Genomic DNA, 27,459 nt, shown 5'->3' with positions numbered 1-27,459 from the left:
TCCCTGGCCTTGCTCATTGGGTTAAAGATCTGGCGAGCTGTGGTGTAGGTTGCAGACGTGGCTCAGATCCCAGGTTGCCGTGGCTGTGGTGTAGGCAGGCAGCTGTAGCTCTGATTTGACCCCTAGCCTGAGAACCTCCATATGCCACGAGTGCAGCCCTATTAAAAAAAATAAAAAAAGATTTCTGTACTAAAACCCCATTAAGGTAAAAGAAAAAAGCTCATTAGAAGGTTTCTGTAATTACAATATATAATACATACATTAGTTCATAAAATTAGTTTCTAAGTTTATGTTCATGAGTAGATGAATAAAATTACCTTCAAAAACAAGCTTTTTCCCTAAAATTGTTCATCATATTTATTCTTTAGTTCCATTTGTTCAACTAAAACAGGTCATCCTTTCTTCTACCTCAAAACTGTAGAAGCGAAGTAGATCAGTTTTTATTGAGAATTTATCATTTTAAGGGAAAAAATGCCTGTCATTTAACATTTTTAAAAATGTTTTTATTGTTATTTACCCAATGAATTTTTTTTCCCCCTGTACAGCATGGTGACCCAGTTACACATACATGTATACAGTCTTTTTTCTCCCATTATCATGTTCCATCATAAGTGACCAGACATAGTTCTCAGTGCTACACAGCAGGATCTCATTGCTAATCCATTCCAAAAGCAATAGTTTGCATCTATTAATCCCAAGCTCTCAATCCACCCCGCTCCCTCCCCCTCAGAAAAATTTAATAAAGTATGGTGCTGAACTGCTTCTGATATTGGTGTAAGAATATACATCAGTATTTTCTGAATAACTAAAATTACAGGAAAATAAACTGTATGTAAGTAGGTCATCTTCTCTGAAATCAGTATTTCACAATAATATTCTGTATTAGTCACTATTGGCAGTGTCCTATTCAACACAAAATATTTCAGGGTAAGAAGCAAGGAGAGAAATTAGTTCTACATTTAATGGGATTTCAAAATTATTACATTATTAAAAAGAAAAAGAAGGCAGTAACTGATCTCTAGGAAATGCCAAAATGATGTACACTTGGAGTTTTTTGTAGAATTAATGAAAGACATTTCTTCAGACTCTATTTCTTTCCAATGTAAATAAAGACAAGTCTGAAATTTCTGGTTTCTGGTTCTTACTATTCTCATAAAGGAAGTAAAGCATTTTTTTAGACCAAGAGACAAGAAGATAATCATACCTGAGTAGTTTCTTCAAGCATCTAGAAATAAATTTGCTGGATATTTACCATTATGTCCTCTCTGAAGTGATTTTTACGGTTTGTGAAACAGCAGCAGAAGAGAAGGATCTTTCTCCATGATAATTAAAATAATGAAATGTGAGTGTGAATTACATTTATTTGATGTTAGTGTATCTTCCTCACTTAGAATATAAGACCAGAATTTTGTTTTGTTCACACTGGTATCTGGAACAGTGTCTAGCACAGAAGAGCCCTTTAATAAACACTTAGTGAATGGGTGAATGAATGGCAGGCATGGCATTTTTGTCTTTGGTTTTGTTTTTAGGACAGCCCCTGTGGCATATGGAAGTTCCTAGGCCAGGGGTCGAATCAGAGCTGCAGCTGCTGGCCTGTCCCACAGCCACACCAACACTGGATCTGAGCCGCATCTGTGACCTACATCACAGCTTGTGGCAATGCCTCATCATTAACTCACTGAGTGAGGCCAGGGATTGAACCTGCATCCTCACGGACAAACACTATGTCAGGTCCTTAACCCCCTGAGCCACAATGGGAACTCCCATAGAGTATTTTTATTTGTTCAATTTTTAATGGTAAATGTGTTTAAATTTCCGAAAGAGATTGAGATTTAGAAAATATCAAATTATACTTTGTGAATGTCCAAGGTGTCCTAATTCCTATTTCTGGAATAAAGCGGTCATTTACTTAAAACAAAGAAATTAGCAATGATAGCATTGCTTATCTCTTTAGGAGATTTCCAATTCCTTCACTATTTCCAGTGATTTCCTCCCCCCCTCCAAGGAAAGCATGAAGGGATGAAGTCATCCCTTTGAGGCCTTTGGCCTCATTACAATAGGTCTTATGATTGGCTGGGAAAATGTAGAGTATCCTTGTTCTCAAAGTCATTGTTGGAGTAAGCGGCCTTATTCTCCATGTGGAGAGATTTATTTCTGGTTCCACCCCTGACCTTTGATGGAACACATGCAAATCACTTGACCTTTTTATGTCTAATTTATGTGGCTGGGCAGTAACAATAATACCTACAATACCATTATCAGAGAGAATCACTGGTGGATCTGTGCTTCTAATGCCCCAGACATTCCTCAGCCAACCGGGCTTAGTGAGGAGCACAGCGTTACTGTTCTACTCTCCTTTATAATAGACCTCTTCTAAGAATGACTCAATTGCTTTCTCTTGACAAAGCCATTTCCAAGTGGGCTAATTAATGATGAATCATAATGATGAGTTCCATAACAGCTCTCACACCGCCAGTGTGCTCCAGAATCCAATCTGAAGTGTGTGGATGAGCCAGATGTAAAATCGGGGGGTGGAATATGGGGAATTAAGAAGAAGCACTACCAGATAATTTTCAGGAACTTTAAGCTCAATTGCTTGAAAGCATTTCAACTTCAGGTTTCTGCAGCTTTCTATTTCTGAGTTACATCAGACTGAGAAACACCGCGCTGACTCTAGGTTTAACTGTCTAATCAACAGCTGTTTAAAAAAAAGGTCAGCTTTTGTTAGAGTGGTTCTCAAAAGGGAGAGAATTATTGCTCAAGTGAACTTCTGCCTTTCAAAGGCAAACCTAATAAAGGAGGAAATGAGGTGGCAAGGTGAATTTCAACTCTAAGTGAGGATTTCAGATCAGCTGCATCAAACTGAAAAGAGACAAAGAATTTCAAACAGACTAGTTTGTTACTTGTTCATTCTGTGACATCCAACACCTTTGAAATGTTACTTAGTCATTCAGAAGTTAAATTACCTGGGTTCCAAAGGAAAAGACAAAGGAGAGGGCATATGCAAAGAGAGAGAAAGGAGGAAAGAAAATTTAGAGACAAACTCATTTAGAAGGACTTGTTCTCCTTTCTTAAAAAAAGATATAGCTAACTGCCAGGCAAGACATTTAAGGATACAGGCATTGAACACAAATGTATAAACACTACAGACAAAGCTACTGCCGATATTATAATCTTCTTTAATGTTATATGAGAAGGTCATGAATTACCCGCAAATGCAATAATATTGTTAGATCCACGAAAACATTTTATGTACATAAAATGAAGACCCACTTATCCCAATCCAAAACAACAACAAAAATTATAATTTAAGCAGTTGTGAGCTAAATACTATGATTAGTGGGAGCCTTGTATGTTCATTCCAAAATACTTCATGAAACTATGGTGTGTGCCCAGTGAGTATAACAGCAAACAAAACAGAGCTCTTGCCTTTATGAAGTGGACTTTCTGGTCATGGGTGAAACATACACAGATGAATTGTCTATCAAAAGGGGGAAATGCTAAGAAGAAAACAAAGCAGAAGATGGGAGTAATGAGTACTGGGGGGATAGCAGATGACCATTAAAAAAAATTTTTTTTTGGCTGTACCCATGGCATGCAGAAGTTCCCAAGCCAGGGATCGAACCTGCATCACAGCAATGACCCCAGCTGCTGCAGTGACAACATCAGATCCTTAACCTAGTAGCCCACCAGGGGACTCGAGGTTGCCGTTTTGTATGAAATGATCAAAACATTGTAACAGAAACTTAAAAGGCAGAAGAAACAGTAAATTCAATGACACAAAGCCGGGTTATGTTTGCTGGCTCCAAAGCACACCCATGAGACCAGTGTGGCTTGAGCGGATGAGGAGGAGGGTGGCCAGAGAGACAGGTAGAGGGGACATAGGGGTCAGGTCACACTGAGAAGCTTTAGAGGCCAATGCCAAGATTTGACTTCTGTTCAGAACCTGAAAGTATTAGAAGATTGTGAGCAGAGAGGAGATGTAATCTGCACTGCATTTTTAAGGGTTCAGTGCCGCTACTGCGTTATAGAATATATTAAGGACTTCAGGGGTGAATGGATGCAGGGAAGAGAATCCAGTGCCTTTTGAAATTAACCAAGGTGAGAAATGGTGGTGGTTTGGAGTGGGTGGTAGTGAAGGATGTGAGAAGATTCTGGAATACATAGTGCAAGAGGAGGAATGCTGAACAGAGAGGGCTAGACAGTAGGATTGCACAGTGGTTAGTATTACAGGCTCTGGACAGACATGGGTTCGAATCCCGTCCAAGAACCATACTTTATTCATATTTATCTCAGAGGGTTATTGTGATGATTACATGAGGCATAGTACCTAACACAAAGTAAGTACTTGATAGCTGAGCAAAATTTTTAAAAAGTAATCAGGCAGATCATCAAAATTCTCCCAAACCATATTACTAAGCGCATGCTCTGCTCTACAGAAAGCGATTGATACACGTTTGGTCGGGTGACAGACACAACCAGTTGGCATTTCAGAACAATCTCTTTGACTTCCCCATGGAAAGTGGATTAAAAAGGGATGTGACTGGAGGCAAAGAAAAAGGAGGTTGCTACAGTGGTCCAGACAAGAAGTGATGGCAGAAGGAGGAAATCAGCAAGAAAAGATGGGGCAGGTCTGAGAGGGGTCGAGCTGGTGGGCCACACTGTCCAGGTGGGGAAGAGGAAGGGTCAAGATGAATCCCAGCTTTCTAGCTGGATAACTGGTTAGAGAATCATGCCACTCACAGAGAAAGGGAGTTCAGCATAATTCTGGGCAGAGACTGATCCTGTTTTTAAGACTGTTTCCCTGTGCCACCATAAACCCAGACTGCAATACACAAGGAGTTCCTTTGTGGCTCAGCAGGTTAAGGATCCAGCACTGTCAGTGGTGTAGCTCTGATTACTGCTGTGGTGCATGTTCAATCCCTGGCCCTGGGAACTTCAGCATGCCATCAGCAAAGCCAAAAAAATAAGGTTGCAATGCCTAAGAAAGCAGAATGTCAGCGTCCTCAGAAGCAGCTGGGAATGGCTTGGCTACCTGTCACCACCTGCAGCCTCACCACTGATCTTTTCCTGATATGTATGTTTAATTTATTACTTTGGAAAACATCTCCCTTTGTGTCAGTGTTAAACATGTGGGAGTGATCAACTTTAAAAACAAGTTAAATAAAAGGTACTTCTAGAATCAAGGATACAGTCAATAAAACAGGGGGTGATGGAGGCAAACAATGTCAAGGAAAACTTGCCCAAAGAAAGTGTTTTCTGTTAAAATGCTATAGACAAATGTTTGTTTATTCCTTTTGGAGCTCATTTGTGGGCCCTCTTGCAGCATCCGTTTAGGATCAGAACACAGCGGCTGTCTGAACTCGAGTCCTACCCAACCATAATGAGCCTCTCCTGCCTGTTTCAGCAGCTTGAGCGTTAAGGCCGCCCTGCAGCTCTGACATTTAATTAGCACCGTCGCTGGGATCCCATAGTGTGCCTTCCCAGATGGGAGCCACAGAGCACTGTGCGGGGTGGGTATGAGCTGAAACAAATCCCTTGTCTGGCAGATCAAGACCTGCTTCTGCAAAATGGAACCTGTATTTCCTATCAGCCCTTTACTGGCAGTGCTTTTAGGTAGTGCCACTGTGTTAAGAGCAGAGCAAACGTATATGAGGAGCCTTAGGAAACCTTGGAGGATGGACATTTTGAACAAAACACACACACACACACACACACACACACACACACACCTCACTTCTTCTGAAGAGCAACTGCAGTATTTTGAGGGTATCAAGTTGCTCAGTGACAGCGAGACAATCTGACTTGTAAAGCCACTGGTGTCTATTTCACTCTCCCTCCTCTCCAAGATTTAGAACTGATGTTTCACTTTCATTCCAGTTAAGACAGGGATCAGAGAGGATACACTGGCTAAGTTGCTTTGAATCTCTGCTTCTCTGACTCTAATGAGCATCTGGAGTGAATCTACCTTTCAGGCAGTGTTGCCATGGGCTCCTCAGCTCACTGCTCTCTGTCTGGACCCTCACCGCTCAGTATGGGATGCTTGTAGTGAGATGAATCTGCTAAGTGCCAAATCCAGGGGTTGGGTTTGTGGCTGCACCTTGGGTACTGAGTTCTTTGGGGCCACTGGTCCCACGCTCCTTTGTGAGTCTCTCTCCTATATTGCTTTCATGTTCCATTCCCTTGACCTATAGGTTCTTCTTCCTCCTCCTTCCCTTTCCTTGCTGCATGCACTAGTTCCCAGCCAGGGATTGGGCCCTGCAGTGACCTGAGCCACTGCAGTGACAATGCCAGATCCTTAGCCCTCTGAGCCACTAGGGAACTCTCCCTCCTCCTGTCCATTCTTGATCTTTTTGATTAATTGCTTTCCCTGGGAGATCTCATCTACACCCACCACTTCAAACAGCATCTATATCCTCATGTCTCTGACTACCAATATTCTGAGCCCAGCGCTCTTTCCTGAGGTACATAAAATCAACTGCATGCTGTACACCTCTGCCCCAATGTCCCATAAATTCCTCAAACACCAGAGGTCTAGAACCATGCTGCTTCTCTCCTCATCGGACCTCCAAGCCTTCTCTATCTCCAGTCTTGGGAAATGCACCATTACTTACACACCCACTGACAGTTATCCAAGATTCTCCCATCATTCTCACTCTCCTTATACCATTCCCAGGTATTACATCAGCTAGAGAGGAAGTGGTATTTGCATGGAGATAGTGATGGCTTCTCGTTTGTCCAGGGATAAAGGCCAACCCCCTGAGCAAGGTCTACATGCCCTCTGGCCTGACCCTGTCAATCTCATTAGCCTCATCTCTGGCCCTCTCCCACTTTGAGTCCCAGCCATCCTGGCCTTCCCTTCTTGTCTGGCCTTTAGGAACTTTATATATAAAGCAGAAAGTGGCTCAGGATTCTCATACTGCTGTAAGGGTCAAACAAAGATAGGCATCCTTGGTGGAGAGAGGTATGGTTCACATGGGCTTGTTTTGATGGGAGCTGTGTTTTAAAAGAGTCTTCATGTTCCTAAACTGCCCAGATTAATGCCTTTAATTTCACACAAATGAAAATTAGGTGACAATCAGATTAGCTTGATAGTAGGAGAGTGGGAAGTTCAAAAGGAGAGGGAAACAGAACAAACCTAAAGCGGCTGAATCTGGGTCAGGAACCAGGCTTTGGGACCATTAGGGAAGGAAGTTGATGAGGGCAAACAAGTGGAGCAGTTTTTTTTTTTTTTTTTTTTTTTTTTTTTTTTTTTTTTTTTTTTTTAAGCTGTGGCCTGCAGACAAGAATAAACATACTCAGGATGTATGGTAAGAAGCAATTTGTGGCTCCACCCCAGGACCTATTCAATCAAAGTCTCTGGGGACTGGGGGTCCAGGAGTCTGATGCGCATTACAATGTGAGAGCTGCTGCTCTGACCTCAGCTTGAATACATAACACTTCTGGCTTCCCCAGCTGTGTACCAGCCAAGTTTCTTTCATTTGCCCTCCACCCTCAACCCCATAGATCTGTGTCATTCCAAGGACATCTCCCTTCATGTCCCCTGCTTCTGCTTCTGTCCTACTTGATTCATTCACACTCCTGTTTCACACTTGACTCATTCATATTCTCAGACTAAGAAGTGAACATATGCTGCCCCGTCAGCTAGTTCGTCAACTGCCATTTAGGATCAGGCTTCCACCGTTCACAGCAGACTGAAATCACAGAATCACAGCAATGGAAAGAAAGGTCCTCCAGAGAGTCTGCTTTTATCCAGGCAGAAACTTATCTTAAACACATGTCTCTCTGTTGTGTGTTTGTGTGTGTGAGTGTGTTACACTCACATACAAAGTGAATTAAATGTTATAAATACAAACATGAAAAATACAGATAAATGACCTCTCGATTCTGACCCAAAAATATTTTTCAAATGTGGGAAATTTGTGACTGCGAAGATTCTAAAAATTATCTAAAGTAGGGTTTAGAAAACTACACTTGTGGGTCAAACCTGACCTGTCACCTGTTTTCTAAAATGAAGTTTCATTTTAACACAGCGATGCTCATTTCTTTAGGTGTTGTCTATGGCTGGTTTTGCGCCAGAATAACAAGTTAAATGTTTGCAACAGAGACTATAACTGGAAAAGCCTAAAATATTTACTGTGTAGCTCTTTGCAAAAAGTTACCTATAAACAAAAAAAGTAAACCAAACTTGCAAATAGTTTGCAGATCTCATATATCTTACAAAATGATAAATAGATAGATAGATAGATAGATAGATAGATAGATAGATAGATAGATAGATAAACAGAAAAAATTATCTTTTGAATCAAACATTTTTGTGTTTCTATAATTGATAATAATTCATCGATAACATAAATTCCGACAAGGGACTTTCCAGAACTTTCCCCTACTGTACAATTTCACATAACTACCTGGTTGTGATGTAGAAGGGGGACTTTTTTGGTTTGGCTGAGGATAACTATTTCCCTTGCTGAAACTTCACTTTTTAGTTCAACAGTTTATCTTCCAGCATTATTTTATCACTATGGTCTCTCAGGTTTCTGTACCTCTATGTATAACTCTGAAACTCAAAATGTACCAACAGCTACAAAACACAAAAGCTGAGCGAGCTCATCAGCTTACTAGTTAAGACTCACATACCTACAAAAGTCTCTTGGCTATTAAATCAGAAAAAAACATATTTTCATACCCCACCTTAAAATTCCACCATTGGATCTACTGACTAAAAAAGGACTATTTGGAACCATCAGTTCAGTCATCTCATACTTTTATAGTGAGTCCTTGGGATAAAATGTCAGTTACATAGTTAAACATTCTTCATTGATGTTTGAGCTGGAGAAACAAGTTAACCAACAAACACAGGCAGATATATGCAAGGACACACACAAACACACATTCCCAGAAAACTACCTGTGCTTTGACATAAGCATTTTTGGACTGGCTTCTGTGTTTACCAATTACATTTTCTCATGGGTTCTTTTTTAACTGATCTCTCTTTAAATCCCTGCTTAATAATGCCAGAGTGTAAATTAGGGTATGAATCAAAATACCATCATGAAAAGATCTCCTGAAGATGTGGAATAAAGCATTTGAATGGGCGGGTATCTTTAAAGCAGACTTCTGTGTCATTTGTTTTCATGTTACTGTGTTTACTAGAATGCTACGAAATCCTTAACATCTCATTAATTTTATAGCAACATAAATAAGAATGAAGTACCCTAAGGGACAGAATGCCATGTCACATTTCAGTAAATATTTCTACTAAACTATCTTTGGGCGCTTAAAGAATTTGATAAGATGCACCCTCCATTGCTACCCCCGAAATTTTCACCACACTGCCTCCTCCATCCTGTTGGTGTGATGTCTCAGCACCTCACCCCGCTACACACGTCATGATGACTATTACCTCTTCCTCTGTTCTTGCTTTCTCTGTGATGGAAATGCCTTCCTCTCTTTTCTCTGCTTATCTAAATCTTATCAATACATAAGATTCCTCTAAAACATTAGTCCTTCCACAAAGCCCCTCTATAGTGACCGCAGCCAGTATTAACCCATTTCCTTTCTAGACATCTATGGCACTCGTTAACTATAATAGCCACTCACTTAATCAAAAGTGTTTACTGTATCAAACACAGTACTGTGCACTGGGCAACACAGTCATGAATAAAGCATAACTCCTGCCTTTGAGGAATCTGGAGTCTCGGGGAGACAAGCAAGTACACAATAATTCCATGATACACGTGCTGGGATCAGAGTAAACACAGTGTGTGATGGGAACACACAAAGCAGGCATTAACCCAGCCTTGGCTTAGAGTAATGAGAAGAAGTCAAGGTTCCAGAGTCACAGAGTCTGGGTGTGAATCTCTGTTAAAAAGACTGTGGGAGACTCAGAGTTTCATTATAAATATGTGAAGTGTGAGATGTCTAAAAAGACACTCAAACGCAGATGGCAAACAAGCAGTTGATGAATCAATCTGGTGCTCAGAAGAGAGGCCCACATGGAAGATATAACCTGGGGGGTTATCATAGGACAGCTGGTGTTTAAAGTCATGTCACTGAAGGAGATCGTCTAGGGAGTGAGGGTCATTGATACCAGCGGAATGAGTCCTAGAACACTCAGACTGGAACGTTCTGATAGAAGTAGGAGAGGAATTCCTATTGTGGCTTAGTGGTAACAAACCCGACTATGAGCACAAGCATGCAAGTTCAATCCCTGGCCTCGCTGAGTGGGTTAAGGATCTGGCATTGCTGTGGCTGTGGTGTAGGCTGTTAGCCACAGCTACGATTCCACCCCTAGCCTGGGAACTTCTATATACTTCAGGTGCGGCCCTAAAAAAACAAAACAGAAAACAAAAAATGAAGAAGAGGGAGAGCCATAGGAACCAAGGATGGAAACTGAGAAGGGGCCAGGAGGGAAGCAGAAAAGGAGAAAACCGTGCTGCATGAAAGCTAAGTTAAGGATTTTAAGAAGAGAGCAGCTGACTGTGAAATGTTATGATTGGATGAATACGGCAGAGACTGAAGACAACCCATTCCTTTGGTCCAGGTGGCAGTCACTGATGACTTCGCTATGTGCTGTGCTGGTGGCTTGGTGAGGATGAAAGCTTGGCAGGGATGGACTTAAGACAGAAAAGAAAGAGGAAACGGAAATAACGATTGTATACAATTTTTGATCGTTTTGCTAAAAAAAGGGAGCAGAGCTACGGGTCAGTGGATTGGGGGTTTTTAGAGAAACTGATTTGCCTGCTTGAATGCTGAGCAAATGCTTAAGTACAAGGGAAAGTGATGTCTCTGTTCCTCTGACTCTCTCCTTCCATCTCTGTCTCAGCCACACGCTCACTTTCCCATGCACACTCCTAGCCCGAGATCCCAGAACACCCCAGCGACACATCCTCCATAGGGCTGCAGCTCTGTGACTGTCTTTATGAATCCTGCTAATACATGGTCAAATCCATGAGTATAGAGGCTGTTTCTCATTTGCACACCCTCAGCATTCCCCACCTGTGGCAGAACTAATGCCTGTAGACTACCTGCTCCTGAAGGAACAGACAGTGTGATCTCAGGGAGGGTGACATCCCCCCAAAATGTAGGTTCACTGGGGAAGGGATCTGGGTCTGCCTGATGAGAATAGAGCCTGGTTATAGCATGTGATCCACAAATTTACATTAAATTCAGAATGAATTTAGCTGGGGAAAGTCATGATAATAGATCTGATAAGCGTCAATAAATCTGATGGAGCACTTCCTACGCGCCAGGCTCTGTCCAGGTACTGGATGTATACATTGGAACATTCGTGGGAATAACTGTCAATCTTTACATTAAACTTTTTACCAGAAATTTGGGAGTTCCTATCGTGGTTCAGCGGAAAGAATCTGACTAGCATCCATGAAGACTTAGGTTTGATCCCTGGCCTTGCTCAGTGGGTTAAGGATCCAGCATTGCCATGAGCTGTGGTGTAGGTTACAGATGCAGCTCGGATTGGCATTGCTGTGGCTGTGGTGTAGGCTGGCAGCTACAGCTCCCATTTGACCCCTAGCTTGGGGACCTCCATATGCCGCAGGGGTGCGCCCCCACCCAAAAAAAGGACAAAAAAATTTGCTTGCTTTTTATTACCATAGATAATGCATGGCAACAGGATACAACTAAGTTTTTTTTAAATCTAGTACCTGACAAAAATTTTTAAGTTACCTCTATTACACCACTAATAATTAAGACTACCAACAAGGATTCCTTCAATAAATTCCTATTAGAATTAGGTACAAAGAAGAGTTGCTTCACTAATAATCAGTATGGGTTTGTGTTTTTTTTTGGGGGGGTGAATTTTGATGGTTTTCTTGATTAGACATGTATCATAAAACTTGATATTTCTTTTGTCTCAGTTGCCAAGAAACACAGAATAATTAATGCTCAATGTGACATTAGTTAATAATTATGTATTTTATTACATCAAACTGCCTTGTCATAGCAACACAGAAAAATATCTTTCTTGTAGCAAGAAAATAGCTGATTCTGGTTTTCCTATTTCTTTCAGAAAAGAAAACTTGCAATTATGTTAAGTTTTCAGGCAAAGTTCATTTAGTTGCTTACATTTCTACATATCTATTAGAAAAACTAATGGCAGTTTTTTCGCATAGCTGGGCAATTAGGATAAGTCTATTTTCTGTGATTTAATAAAATAATCTCTTGGTATTTAAAAATATTTTTTCAGCTAAATTCACATATTAGAAAGTTTCTGCATTACCAAAGTCTCTCTGTTAAATGACCTTGCATATATATTTTCAGAATAACTATTGTATTGTACACACTTCAAGTTTATTTATATTCAAATATTGACTGTAACTCAGAAGACTATTTATCCCTGAAGACTAAAACCATCTATGTCCATTTTTTTTTCCTGATGTTTTCTGCAGAACAGTTTATAAAATGTTGTTTGCCATGCTATCCCTTGCCCTTGTATAAATTCCCTTTGGAATTAGATACCTAATAAGTTGGTCATAAGTTAAGTAGTATAGGTATTCATTGTATTGCCCATTATTTTTCACTTTTGGTTAGCAAGAAACTCAGAGCTACCACTGTTAAATAGTAAGGATATTGGCCAAGACCCTTAGTATGCTTAGATTCCTTTGGCTTCTCAAGGCTTTTGATCTTATATTCTAATAGTCTAATTATACAAGTGCATTTCTTATTCAACCTCAAATCCTTTTTATAAGTAGGCAAGGTATAAATAAATACATAAATATCCAGTAGCGAGTTAGTTATTACTTCATTACATTATTTAAAACATAATCTGAAAGTTCCTTTGTGGCACAGCAGGTTAAGGATCCACCATTTCTGCAGCTGAAGCACAGGTCACAGCTGCAGCATGGGTTTAATCCCTGGTTCGGGAACTTCCATATGCCACAGGTGAAGTCTCCCCACCAAATATTTTTTAGTTAAAAAGTAAGAGTCTAATCCAGTAAATGAGCCATCATGGTCCAGCTACCTTCTAGTGTCCAACAGGTCTCTGAAAGTTTGCCCAGCAAACATAGCTCATGGATATTCATCATATTTTTATAGAGAAAGCTGAAGTCAGAGAAGTTGAGTGACATAATCAGCTAATGGAGAAAATAGAGGGCGCACAGTGAATAAGAATTAAGCTGCTTGTGCAGTGTTCCAGCCAACATATTACTGCGCTACAAGCGCCTCTGTGAGCTGCAAAACCAGCTGTGTTTTCTACTCTCTGCACTACCAGCCATAATAAAGATAAAGTAATTGTAAGTTAGTTAAAAACCCTTCAAAGATATTAAAGATGGAAGTTATGTATCCAATTACAAGCCTGTCTTTCTGTTTCTACAAATAAAGTAAATGAGGCAATGCTGATTACTACACATTAGCTTAAGAAAATGGAAGTGGTGAAGAGGTGAAGCAGCATAAATTTCTAAGGAAAACATCTCAAGTAGTCTGAGCAATATATACATTTCTTTTTTTTTTGCCATTTCTTGGGCCGCTCCTGCAGCATATGGAGGTTCCCGGGCTAGGGGTCTAATCAGAGCTGTAGCTGCCAGCCTTCGCCAGAGCCACAGCAACGCTGGATCCGAGCCGCATCTGCGACCTACACCACAGCTCACGGCAACGCCGGAACCTTGACCCACTGAGCAAGGGCAGGGATCGAACCCGCAACCTCATGGTTCCTAGTCGGATTCATTAACCACTACGCCACGACAGGAACTCCGCAATATATACATTTCATATGGCTTTGGTATAAATTAAAATTTAGCTACTTAGAGTAATGCATATGTGGGGCTCTTAAATATAGCTCAAATAACTGCAGCTATGAGATAAAAATTTTAAGGGAAAAATGGATTAATGAGGACTTTGAGGATATCTAGAAAATTCTTTCAGCATGACAGAAAGTTTCCTAGTCCTTGAAACAGTATAGCAGTTCCTACCATCCTCTCTCCCCTGAAAGGACAGAAAGAGATATTGGCTTTGGTTGGGGACAGAATAATAACCCAAATGTCTAAAATATGCTAGGCAATATTTCCCTGCATAGAAAACAAACAAACAAACAAAAAACCCCAAAAAACAAAACCTGTCTGGTATGTCTAACTCTCCTAATAGATTGGGAGTTCAATGAATATAGTTGAAATCAGAGCAGATCTAAGGAGGTGCCAAAGACACAGCAAAGGTCTTCCACATTGCCAGAATTCAGACTGATGCTCTAATACTTATGTCATTTAGAAATAAATATAAATCTACTAAACATGAAACATTAGGCAGAGAAATAACTGCTTCCATGCATTTGGCTTCATGATCCTCACACCAAATTAACAATTAGAAGTCCAATTTCAATGCGTTTCCTGGACTGCATTTTTTATGGCCCCCATTAACCATGAATCTGAGAGGTCAGATAAATGACATTAATCCATAGATTCTTCATTGTTTCTTGAAAGACATGTAGGTGTATGTTTGAAGATTTAAATACCTAAGCATTTTTTTCCCGTGATATTATTCTTTATGGAAGTTTCATTTTTTTTTTCAAATGAGGCCCCATGAGTGTCCAGATTTTGTAAATCAAATGCTAATTTTGTAGAGAAGACCTACATACATGAAATAAAGACCAATTCTAGAATTATACACAGTATAAGCTAGGGTAAATGAATGTAAGCAGTTTGGGGTGAACATAATAGACACAAGAATGAAAAACAAAGAAAAGACCATTGTTGGTTGGAAGTTGGGTAAGTAGGTCTCATTTAGATCTTAGAGGAACTCAGGTAATACCGAATGGATTTTAAGAACAGGAGGAGAGGTTTTCCTGCTTTAGAGGAAACATGGTATCATGAATGAAAGCAACAGAAGTTCCTGACATGAGGGAGGATATAATAGAATCCATCTATATAGGGTTTGCTGACATGACTGGCAGAGAGTAATCTATGAAATTAAAGAGAAAGTTCAGAGCAGTGGAATAAGACTGTTGACAGCCAGAATGCTAATATCAATTTTTGGGATGCTATTTCATGGTATCGATATCATATAAAAATATTACCAGCATGCATGTATTTTTTCAAGAAATTATTCTCCTAAACTCTTTGAGTATCTAATATAGCTAGGAATGTACTTAGCATAGAAACAGAAAAAGTAATTGTCTGTGAATAAGGATTTATACTCCAGTGGGGGAATATATAATTAATTTTGATGATGATGATGATGATAACAGGCAAATATCTTTTTTTTTTTTCTTTTTAGGGCCACACCTGCAGCATATGGAAGTTCCTAGGCTAGGAGCTGACTGGGAGCTGCAGCTGCTGGCCTACACCACAGCCACAGCAACACAGGATCCTTAACACACTGAGCAAGACCAGGGATTGATCAAACCTGCATCCCCATGGGTACTGGCTGGGTTGGAAACTCTTTAAACCACAGTGGGAACTCCCAGAAAATATCTTTTTATTCAGTTTTTTATTATAATACTTAATTTATAAAACCCTTAAGTTTTATAATATCATGTCCCATTCATTCATTCCCTTCATTCACGCAACATTTGTTAATTGCCTATACTCAGGGTCACTACAGTTGTTAAAGATGTTGACTCATTCAAATTATGGTAATTAGCTTTATATAAAGACATAAGTAGATACTACACCAGATCCCTACCTATATTCCCCAAATAAACTCCTTTCTCTAAAATATCCACGGTGCATTTTTGCAGAAGTTGTTGCCGCTGCCTGGAATGTTCTCACCTCTCTCCATTCTCCAAAATTCAGTTGAAGTGTCACCTCTTCCATGAATCCTCCCCTGACTCCTAGGGGAAATGTGTCTTGCACAAACTTCCATTTTAACGAAAGTATGTTAAATTATAATGATTTACCTGTCTCCCTCTCCCCCCTCCAACATACTTAGCTGTAAGCTTCTTGATGGTATCCTTATTTATTTTCCATCTTAGCAACTGAAACAATGCCTGATATAAGAGGTGCTCAATATATGTTCTTAAATGACTATCTTATAATAGATGAGCCTCTGGTGCAGCGTATATGATCATTATAATATTCAAGTGGTAGTAGCTGGAAAAGGGTCTAACTCCACAGGTCTTTTACTCCTCTAAACTGCCAGGTTCATTGCCACTTTCCAGACAGCTCTGGGATGCTCCTCCATACCTCCCCATTACATCCTGCTGGCTTTTTCTTTTCACTTAGACCTGGCTTCAGTTTTACCTCCTCAGAGAAAACCCTCCTGATAAGCCAATCTACAACAGCACCTCATGACTGTCATTCATCAAATCCTATTCTCACTAACTCCCCAGACTGTATCATTCACTATCTGCTATCTCTGGCTTGTCACTGCTCCCAGTCAGAATGCAACTTTCCAGAGAGTTGATCTCCTGTTGGTCTTCTTCGGCTTTATTTCTAGTATCCAGCCCAGAACTCAAAAACTCCATGTAACTGGATAAAAAAAGAATGAGAAAATGTAGTTCTCTTTTTACCAAAAGTCTCTCATGCTATACAATCACACTCGTGTAACTCCTACAAACCCTGCCCTCATGGACTGCTGTTATTACTAAACCTTGGACTATGTCTTTAGAGATAAATTGGCATAAGAACTTCCCTTTTAATTATTCCAGCACTGTGACACAGAAAAATCAAATAATTAAGTACACAAACTGAATTCATTAACCTCACTAGAAGAAAATCTAGGTGAGTATTTAACAAATCTCAAGAAAAACTATCATTAAAACCTTCTTATATGTGGAATCTAAAAAAAGGATACAAATGAACTTGTTTGCAGAACAGAAACAGATTCACAGACGTTGAAAACAAACTTATGGTTCCCAAAAGGGACAGGTGGGAGGGATGGACTGGGGGGTTGGGATTGGCACATGCACACTGAGGTATATGGAATGACTGGCCAATGGGGACCTGCTGTGTAGCACAGGGAACTCTACCCAATATTCTGTGATAATCTATATGTGAAAATGATCTGAAAAATAATGGATGTGTTACTGAATCACTTTGTTGTACAGCAGAAATTATCACAACATGGTAAATCAACTATACTTCAATAAAACTTTAAAAAAGAAAAAAGAAAAAATTAAAGAGCAAATGAATCAGGATGAAGTAGATTTAACTACTATAATAAAGACTTATTAACCTTATTTAAAATTCACTAAGAAAAACATGAACCCCATCTGAATAATGGATAAACACGTTTTCAAGTAATTCGGAGAATAAACAGAAATGACCAAATAGCATATTAAAAGAGTCCATTTTATTAGTAATCCAAAATATGTGGATTAGAATGAGATCCTCTTCATCTATAATTCCTTAATTCATTCAGCAAACATTTGGTCACTATGTGGTCACTATGTTCCTGACATACTTAACTTGGCAAAGCTTTTTTTAAATGGTTATAGTTTTAGGATTCAGTAGGATGACAACTATCACATTGTGAAAAAACAATTTTATAATATGCATCAAGGAACATAAAATAGTTACTACCCTGTGACCTAGTAATTAAACTTCCTGGAATTTATCCTAGGGAAATAGTCAGTGTAGCAGAGAAAGATTAATGTTGAAGAGGTTAATCATAGCATAATTTATAATATCAAAAACATTAGAAACCTAAATGTCTAACAATAAGGAGTGATTAAATAAATTATGGTATATTCAAATGATGAACGATTATGCAGCCATTAAAACTGCATTTCCAAAGGCTATGTAATGACATGGGGAAGTGTGATGAAACATTTTAAAGCCTATATTTAAAAAACAATTTCCTATATCCAATTAAAGTGATCCATTCTTTCTTGGTTTAAGAGTCAGGAGTTATTTTTGCTTTCCATGGGCTTGCTATCTTAATACGTCTCCGCATCCTGCAAAAGCACATAACATTTCTCTACATACTTCTTAATCCTAGTAGGTATTGAAATAAAAGGGCCTCACATGTTCATTGCAGTATTATTCACAATAGCCAAGATACAGAAACAATGTAAATGTTTGTCCATGGATGAATGGATAAAGGAGATGTGGTATAGATATACTATGGAATCTTAATCAGACATAAGAAAGAAGGAGATCCTTTTGTTTGCAACAACCTGGATGAATGTTGTAGGTTCAGGATGAACCTAAATGAAATAACTCAGAGAGAAAAAGACAATGCCATATGTACCACTTCTATGGGGAATCTAAAAATGATGAACTCGGAGAACCAGAGAGTAGAATGGTGGTTACCAGGGCTTGGGAGGTGGCGGAAAGAGGGAGATATGAGGTCAACGGGTATAAACTTCCAGTTGTAAGATTAACAAATTATCAGGATCTAATGTACAGCTCAGTGACCTTAACTAATGAAATTGTACCATAGGCATGGATGTTACTAAGAGAGTAGATTTTAAATGTTCTCATTGCAAAAGGAAAATGGCAATTATGTGACTGGATTGGAGAGCTAGCTAAGACTATGCTGCCAATCATTTTGTAACATATAAATGTATCAAATAGACATGTTGTACACCTTATACAATATTATGTGTTGATCAAATCTCAATGAAACTGGGGAAGAAAACGAAATGGAATGAAATGAAGAGTCTCAGAAAAATAGAAAATGTTACATGGAATCAAAGAAACAATCGAGTTTCACATAAGTTAAATTGATCCAAAGTACTGAACAATGTTCTAGACTGTCTGCAGAAAGACAGGAATAAAGAGGAGAAGGAAAGTGAAGAAAGCAGAATATAAAAGAGCAAAACTGGAGCAGGGAGAGGAGGTAGAGATGAATGAGAAGAGCATGTGAGACAGAAAGTCTAAAAGGACACATAGCTGCACTGTAAGAAAATGCTCTGCACGACTCTATGCTATTTGAACTTAAGAAATTCCCTTTTTCATGCATTTATAGGTCTATGTAGATCAGACAAGACACTTACAAGAAGCATTATTTGTTTCTTGTAACATCAACCACAGGAAAGGCCAAAAAAGATGTCACGGTGGAAAAAGCAGAACTACCTCCCTACCATGAAAAGAATAACAACAAAAATTGAAAGTCTGAGGGCACCAAAATAAACTGTCTGTACAAAAGATGATAATAGTAAAACAAGGAGGAAGCTGAAGCTCAGTTTTGGAATTACTGAACTGTGCAAAGGCAGAAACCAGTCTGCGTGGTCATCATCATGCGGGAGCCAAACGATTCCACATCGACAACAAAAACAGCAAAATCTGGGTGCAAGCCAGCCCTCGGCACATAGCTACACAACTACTTGGGAAGCAGCGCTTACAACCAGTCTCTGGCATCTGTGCCTCAGTGTGGGAGCTGTCTGGACAACTGGTTCATAGGGAACTCAGCAACCACCGTCGGCCTCCTAAGAAACAAATACCGTATCCAGGACTAGAAAAAGTCAAAGGAGTCACTTGTGGAAAGATCAAAGGGCACAGTGGGCGTGCTTCTGAGTGAAAACTGAATTTTTCATGAAAATTGATGGGGAGGAGCTGCCCCACAGAAAAGACATTTATAAAGCGGCAAGGGAACAACTTCTGGTGTCACGCAAGGAAATGAGCAGACAGTTGCTTAACTCCACTGCTGGTTACAAACACTATTTCACCATTCCCATCCCCTCTTTGAGTTCTTCCAAGGGACTCTTACCACCTCTCATTTCATAGTTACACTCTTACAACTTCAGCACAAGGCATGAAGTGTTCAGCAATTCAGACTCTTCCTCCCCTCACTCAGATTGACATTCTCCCTCTCCCTGAAGTCTGGCTTTAAATTCCTCTGTGTTGTACCATCCCAGCTCTGCAGACTATTGCTTTCCCAACATTTTGGTTCTGGGAAATTCAGAAACCTCTATATATCCATTCAAGCCATATTCACATCTATTGTTTTCTCTCTTCTTTTCCATACGTTGTTTTTATTTTTTTATTTTTTTTGTCTTTTTGTTGTTGTTGTTGCTGTTGTTGTTGTTGTTGTTGTTGCTATTTCTTGGGCCGCTCCCGCGGCATATGGAGGTTCCCAGGCTAGGGGTTGAATCGGAGCCGTAGCCACCGGCCTACGCCAGAGCCACAGCAACGCGGGATCCGAGCCACGTCTGCAACCTACACCACAGCTCACGGCAACGCCGGATCGTTAACCCACTGAGCAAGGGCAGGGACCAAACCCGCAACCTCATGGTTCCTAGTCGGATTCGTTAACCACTGAGCCACGACGGGAACTCCCATACGTTGTTTTTAACCCCGTGTTACCTTTTTAACTTCTGAATTCCCACTCCTTGGACAATTCTACCATCATCTTCAATCTAATCTGTTCTCTCGAAGCACTCCCAGAAACTCAGATCCATGAGGATCACTGACCTTATGTCTTCATTTTTAATTTCTTTCATAGTTTAAATTCTTAATTTTCAATCTAGGGCTAGCTCTTGCATTCTTCATCCTTATTCTCCATTCTTCTCAACATTCATGTTAGCTTTTTTAGAAAATTTGTATTTATTCTCACACTTAATCTGCTTAAAACTGAACTGACTTAACCAACATATTTTCTTGACTTTGACATTTTTTTTTCCTTTAACGGCCTTTCACATACCTGAGACATTTGGAAGTTCCTGGGCCAGAGGTCAAATCATAGCTGCAGATGCTGTCCTACGCCACCGCCATGGCAATACCAGATCCGAGCAGCATCTGTAACCTATGCCTCAGCTTGTGACAACACTGGATCCTTAACCCACTGAGTGAGGCCAGGGATCGAACCCACATCCTCAGAGAGACAACGTTGGGTTCTTAACCCGCTGAACCACATGGGGAATCCTTGACTTTGACATTTTTATTGTTACTCACATTATAACTGGTAACATAAGACTGCATTTTTAAATGTCTTCTTGGAGTTCCCCAGTGGTACAGTGGGTTAAGGATCCGGTATTGTCACTGCTGTGGCTTGGGTCACTGTTGTGGCATGGGTTCGGTCCCTTACCCAGGAACTCTGCATGTCACAGGCATAGCCAAAAAAAAGGAAAAAAAAAGAAAAGAAAAAGAAAATGTCGTCTTCATGGATACAGGGTGATCTGGCTCAAACATCTACTACTCTATTTGTTCTGGGGCTGACATGGCTGATCTGGTTATTCTTGTTCCACTTAAAAGCCACATAAGCAGGTCTTATTCCTGGAGCTGCTTACTCTTCCAGACAGAGCAAGACTAGCTTTCAGTTGAAAGAACAGGAGTGGCTATATTCTCCAACTTCCTTCTTCTAAAATGTATTACTGCTCACCCTGACCTTCTCTTTTTCTGCTGGTTTCCTTCCACAATGCTATGGTTTCTGAAGCAGCCCCTTGATCATGTACACATGCTGTGTCACTGAATTTCTATATTTGTTCTGGGAGCCAATATGATTTTAATTCTCAGTTTGTGATGTTTTTTCTTTCTACTCACATTCATTCTCTAGTCAGTCCTTTTCTAGCATAATTCAATTCCAGTCACCGAGCTCCTTCTCTCTAAAACTATACCTTTTCTACATCCTAAATCTCTGTGTTCTACTTCCTTCCATGTGTCCTTTTTCTTAGCTTTGGGTTCCTCAAGACCTAAAATTCTCTCTTGTCTTCCTAGCTATAACCTACTTGCCTTTACCTTTTTCCTGTTCTGTATGTTTCCTGTTCTGCATTTTGCTATACTGGGAGAGATCTTAAAAATCTTCTCTATAATACAACTCTATTATAAAACAATAGCTGCTTCTTGTATTAATATCTTTTAGAATCTTCCTCTCTCCCTGAATTTTCTGTAAAAAGTACACTCAAGGTTACATATATTAGGCAGTTACACAAAGGATAGAGAAGGACAACAACAACCAGGCACCGATGGTCAACTAATCTATGAAAAAGGAGGCAAGAATATATATACAATGGAAAAAAGACAGTCTCTTCAATAAGCGATACTGGGAAAACTGGACAGCTACATGCAAAAAAAATGAAATTAGAACATTCTCTAACACCATACACAAAAATAAGTTCAAAATGGAATAAACTTATACATAAGGTCAAATACTATAAAATTCCCAGAGGAAAACATAGGTGGAACACTCTCTGACATAAACCTCAGCAATGTCTTTTTGGATCCACCTCCTAGAGTAATGAAAACAAAAACAAAAATTAAAAAATTGGACCTAATTAAACTTAAAAGTTTCTGCACAGCAAAGGAAATCATTAAAAAATGAAGACAGTCCACAGAATAGAAGAAAATCTTTGCAAATGAAGTAACTGACAAGGAATTAATCTCTAAAATATACAAACATCTCACACAGCTTTATAAAAAACCCAACTCAATCAAAAAATGGGCACAAGATCTAAACAGATGTTTCTCTAAAGGAGGCAGACAGATGGCAAAAAAAAAAAAAAAAAAAAAGCACATGAAAAGATGCTCAACATCACTAATTATTAGAGAAATGCAAATCAAAACTAATGAGGTATCACCTCACAACAGTCAGAATGGCCATCATCAAAAAGTCTACAAACAATAACTGCTGGAGAGAGTATAGAGAAAAGGGAACCCTTCTACACTACTGGTGGGAATTTGAATTGGTATAACCACTAGGGAGAACAGTATGGAGGTTCCATAAAAAACTAAATATAGAACTACCATATGACCCAGCATCCCATTCCTGGGCATATATCCAGAGAAAATCATAATTTGAAAATATACGTGCACCCAAATGTTCATTGAAGCACTATTTCAATAGCCAAGACTTGCAAGCAACCTAATGTCCACTGACAGAAGAATGGATAAAGAAGATGTCATATATATACACAATGGAATATTAACCTTAAAAAGAACAAAATAATGTCACTTGCACAACATGGATAGCCCTAGGGATTATCATATTAAGTGAGATAAGTCAGAAAGAAAAAGACAAATATCATATATCACTTATATGTGGACTCTCATAAAATGATACAAAAGAACTTCTTTATATAACAGAAATGAACTCACAGATTTCAAAATCAATCTTAGGGTTGCTAAAGGGGAAACTGCGGTGGGGAGAAATAAATTGGGAGGATGGGATTCACACACACACTACTATGTATAAAACAGACAACTAACAAGGACATACTCTACAGCACAGGGAGGTCTATTCAGTGTTCTGCAATAGCTTATATGGGAAAAAAGAATGGGCATATGTATATTATAACTGATTCACTTTGCTGTAAACCTGAACCCAATACAGCACTGTAAATCAACTATACCCCAATAAAATAAAAAAAGAAGAAACTTTTGACACTTTAAACTCACACAGTGCTGTATGTCTATTATATCTCAATAAAACTGGAAAAAATATTAATGTTTTATTATAGTTGAGTTACAATGTTCTGTCAAGTTCTGCTATACAGCAAAGTGATCTAGTCATACACATATGGGAAGTTTTTTTAATTTAAAAATAAAATTATAGTGTTATATCTACCAATGTTTGCTCAATTATCTGATAAGATGAATAGGGAAGCAGGAAAAGGGAGAAATTGACAATGGGAGAAAATGACTAGAAAGAGAGATTGGGAGAGTCTAGAAATTTAGGCTTTATTATGTAAAAAAGTGATGGCTGTACAGACAAAAACAAATGGGCCTATGTACATTTCCGTTTTTTCACTTCTAAACAATGCTGCATTAGAAGATGCAAATTTAAGGTTGACCTTATATTAATGGAATTAAATAACACTTATGAAGTATCTGTTTTCAAAAATTACTGTAAGCTAGAAATGGTTACCCCCAAAAGAATGTGAATTTAGCCTCATATTTGTTAGATGTCAATAAAATCCAATTAAAGGCTACCACTTTATGACTTCTGCAGGAAACAAGCCAACTTACAATTCAAAGCAGCCTAAAGCCTGTTTCAATCAGAATGCAACCCCTTACCTCACACTCTCCATCTTCTCAGTAGCTTCTTTTCCTCTCTCTTTCAAGACTTCCATGGTTTATCTACTCCTTAGACTCGGACATGGGATTGTCTCCACTCTGCTGGCCCAGGATTTTGGTACCAAGTATGGTTTGCTTGTGGACCAGCCCCTAGCACAGCCCTGGGGGGCACAATCAGGCTTTCTGGGAGCTTTTTCTCCTCCTTGACCCAGAGGAAGGGAGGCAAGTGCTGAATAAATGGAGGGACCAGAACTTGAAAATATGACAGCAAGCCATGACTGATAAGATGAACAAGACAATATAAAGATAGAAGATGTGATACCTGATGGGCCAGAATATAGATATTGTGTCCAACATCTTTTGGAGAAACACCATCATCTCCGCCCTCATCATCCCCATGATCACATTCCAATCCTTGGTTATAGGCATTCTTCATCACGTCCACCTATCAAACAAAAACAAAAACAAACAAACAAACAAATGGGCATGACAAGGCTTGAAATGCCACAAACATTTACATTGTTTATGAGGTATACTTAAAAACTGGACAGTTTCCTCAGACTGGAAAAGTATAAAAGAATTCCAAATGTAAATGGCCTTGGAAATCATGTTCATTTCAACAAATGTGGAAATATTTTCCTACAATATTCCCTATTTTTCTCAGAAAATTTGGCTTTGCATTTTTTAATGTTGACCATGTCAAAGTTCCCATGAAGCAGGAGACTCTGGAACCCTGATGAGCATCTGTTATTTTTTTTCCTTTTAAGGGCTGCACCTGCAGCATATGGAAGTTCCCAGGCTAGAGGTTAAATTAGAGCTTCAGCTGCTGGCTTACACCACAGCCACAGCAATGCAGGATCTGAACTGCGTCTGCAACCTACACCATAGCTCACGGCAACACAGGATCCTTAACCCACCAAGCGAGGCCAGGGATCGAACTGGCATCCTCATGGATACTAGTTGGGTTTATAATCCACTGAGCCACAATGGGAATTCCAGCATCCATTATTTATTAAGGGCCCACTAGGTAACAAGAACACACGGTGCCAGACACCATCCTCTGCCCTGAGAACCCAACAGTGGATACGGCAGAGTATCTGCCCTCAAGGAACTTACCATCCAATGGGAGAGTTGGCAAATCAAGAGGCCAACACACTGTTCTACCTGCAGCAAGGCTAAGTGTGAGGCTCTCAGTAAACACAGGGTAAGGGGCACTGACTCAGGCAAGAAGTTGAGGGTGGGCCACAAGGAAGATGTGGATGATGGAGCAAAAGTGTTGCAGGCAAAGGAAATGGTGTTTTCAAAGGACTATTGTGCAGAGAAGTTGTTGAAGATCTAACTCATCAACCCACTTAACCATGAGGATAAAGAGTCTTGTTCCTCCTGGCCCATTGCTTTCCAGATGCTATGCTTTCATTAAATATATGTTAAATCAAACTGCATCTTATCTTTTTATTGATCTACCTTCTTCGGCTCCATTTCTTACTATAAAAGAGGATCACGAGTGTCTTCATAGATTTCCCCACAGAACCAATATTAGCACTCATAAGTCACTGGCCTATATGGTTTGAGTGTGTTTTCAATGCTTTCGAAACTCAACGTGGGGGATTTTTTTGCCACGCCCCCACAGCCTGTGGAATTTCCCGGGCCAGGGATCCAACCCACGCCAAAGCAGTGATCCGAGCCACAACAGAGATGACACCAGATCCCTAACCGCTAGGCCATTAGGGAACTCCTTAAATTTGATGCTTTTAAAGCATGCTGCTATTTCTTCATGATTTCCACGCCACAATTGAAGAGGAAAATAAAACTTCTACAGTAGGAAGACACACTAATGATCTCTGTAGGATTCCCACCAGGTCTCCACCCAATTTCCTCTGGACTGAGCATGTGCAACATTTCTAATAAGAACAATTAAAAGATATTTATTTTGTTTTTACTTTCAGAAAGAGGTATACACACAATTTTTGAAGAGTACAAATATTTTACATAACCTTCCTCAGATATATTCCAACACACAAACTAAAGCAGACTTTTTTCTGGCAAAAATAATTTGCAGATAGTTTAGTCACATGTGACAATCTGGTTAAGAAACGTCTTTAAAGTGGATAAAACCAATGAAGGATCCAAATCACACAGGCCTTTTCTATCACAGGCCTTCTGAGGTATTCATAATTGTGGGAGTATTGATGTGCCATGCCACCTTGGCAAAGTAGTGAAAGCCACTAGACTTTTCCCCAACATGCATACTGTAAACTGCCCCTCGTAGGTCACACAGTATTAAAAACTTTCAAAAGTTTTCTTACCAGTTCTCTGGGTCTCATGTTAAAAAGAATTCTCTCTGCATTCTCGCTGTCATGTCTGCTTTCCATGATGGCCAGCAAAAGCTTGGAGGCATTGTTCTAGAGATAAGGATGGAGTTGATGCACATGAAAAGTCTGTTTCATGGATTAATGATCCCCTGCATTTAGGGTTGGGTTTTTTTTTTTGCATTTTTTTAAAATTTTCTTTTTATTTATTTTTTCCTTTTTTTATTTTTTCTACTGTACAGCATGGTAACCCAGTTACACATACATGTATACATTTCTTTTTCTCATGCTATCATGTTCCATCATAAGTGTCTATAGACATATTTCCCAGTGCCACACAGCAGGATCTCATTGCTAATCCATTCCAAAAGCAATAGTTTGCATCTATTAACCCCAAGCTCCCAGTCCATCCCCCTCCCTCCCTCCCCCTTCCTCTTGCATTTCGTTTTAATTGAGATTATTAGGACTATTTTTTTTAATCAAGCAGAATTTTAAACTGCTAATTTTGTTTGGCCTATTAACATTTTATTTTTTTATCGTAGTTGATTTACAATTTTCTGCCAATGACCTATTAACTTTTTAAAATAGAGCATTTTACTTTATTGTCAACACAAAATAAAACTAATGAATCATGAGAGATACATTACAAAGGATATTTTAAATATTAGTGCAAAGGTCTTTTAAATACAACTTTGACTGTATATATAATGTGTTAAAATATAATCATATCTTTCTTCACTGTTTCCTAAATTAGCATTTCTGGGATGACATTTTAACAAGGTAGTGAGGTGAACCAGTATCAATGACATATTTCACAAAAATGGCAAATAATTTATAAAGAATTGAGCACAAGTGTGCTTAATATAATACATTAACACATATTAGTAATTCAAAATTTTAAATAAATATGAGCAATAATTAGTGAGAACCTATAAAATTCTAAATTCATAAATTAGAAACAAAACATAAATTTATTGATAACAGTTCCCTATATGGTGGTATATAGGCAACATTTTTACCATCTGGGTTGTAGAAGAATAACATTTTCTATTTTTGCTTAATAGAGAATAAAAACAGTTTATGTTGTCTTTGGTGCTTTCTAACTTGGTTTATAAATATATTGTCTCAAACATGTTCATCTAAATACATAAAAAAATATATCCGATACATGCAATTTGTTATTCCAAATGGGTACCACATAATTACAGAAAGTCTCGCAACACAAAGCACGATATCCTCAATATTTGGAATGATATTTCTTTAAATTACATTTTCAATAGCGCTGCCCTAGAATTATGGCAAATTGT

At 39.1% G+C, this 27,459-nt stretch overlaps 1 protein-coding gene and 1 long non-coding RNA gene across 3 annotated transcripts in view; both read right to left on the bottom strand.

Annotated features, from left to right (window-relative positions):
• The window catches only part of ITPR2 (inositol 1,4,5-trisphosphate receptor type 2), a 529,852-nt gene that overhangs the window by 122,345 nt on the left and 380,048 nt on the right, over window positions 1-27,459 (bottom strand). For both annotated transcript variants that reach the window (XM_021092919.2, XM_084956514.1), the window contains 2 exons: window positions 26,150-26,245; window positions 24,166-24,288 (listed from right to left, as the gene is read on the bottom strand). In XM_021092919.2, coding sequence (XP_020948578.2) covers window positions 24,166-24,288; window positions 26,150-26,245 — 219 coding nt within the window. The remainder of the gene's footprint in view (window positions 1-24,165; window positions 24,289-26,149; window positions 26,246-27,459) is intronic.
• On the bottom strand, window positions 1,803-16,608 carry LOC146403368 (uncharacterized). The gene is made up of 2 exons (XR_014803720.1): window positions 13,723-16,608; window positions 1,803-13,459 (listed from the first exon to the last, which is right to left on the bottom strand). It is a non-coding gene; the product is annotated as an uncharacterized LOC146403368 (long non-coding RNA).

The sequence above is a fragment of the Sus scrofa genome, chromosome 5 (assembly GCF_054392235.1).
Source record: "Sus scrofa isolate SSC_HxYL_T2T_F1_AM1 chromosome 5, Sscrofa_HxYL_maternal_Yorkshire_Landrace_v2.0, whole genome shotgun sequence".
Lineage (NCBI taxonomy): Eukaryota > Metazoa > Chordata > Mammalia > Artiodactyla > Suidae > Sus > Sus scrofa.
This window is presented reverse-complemented; position numbering and strand designations above follow the sequence as displayed.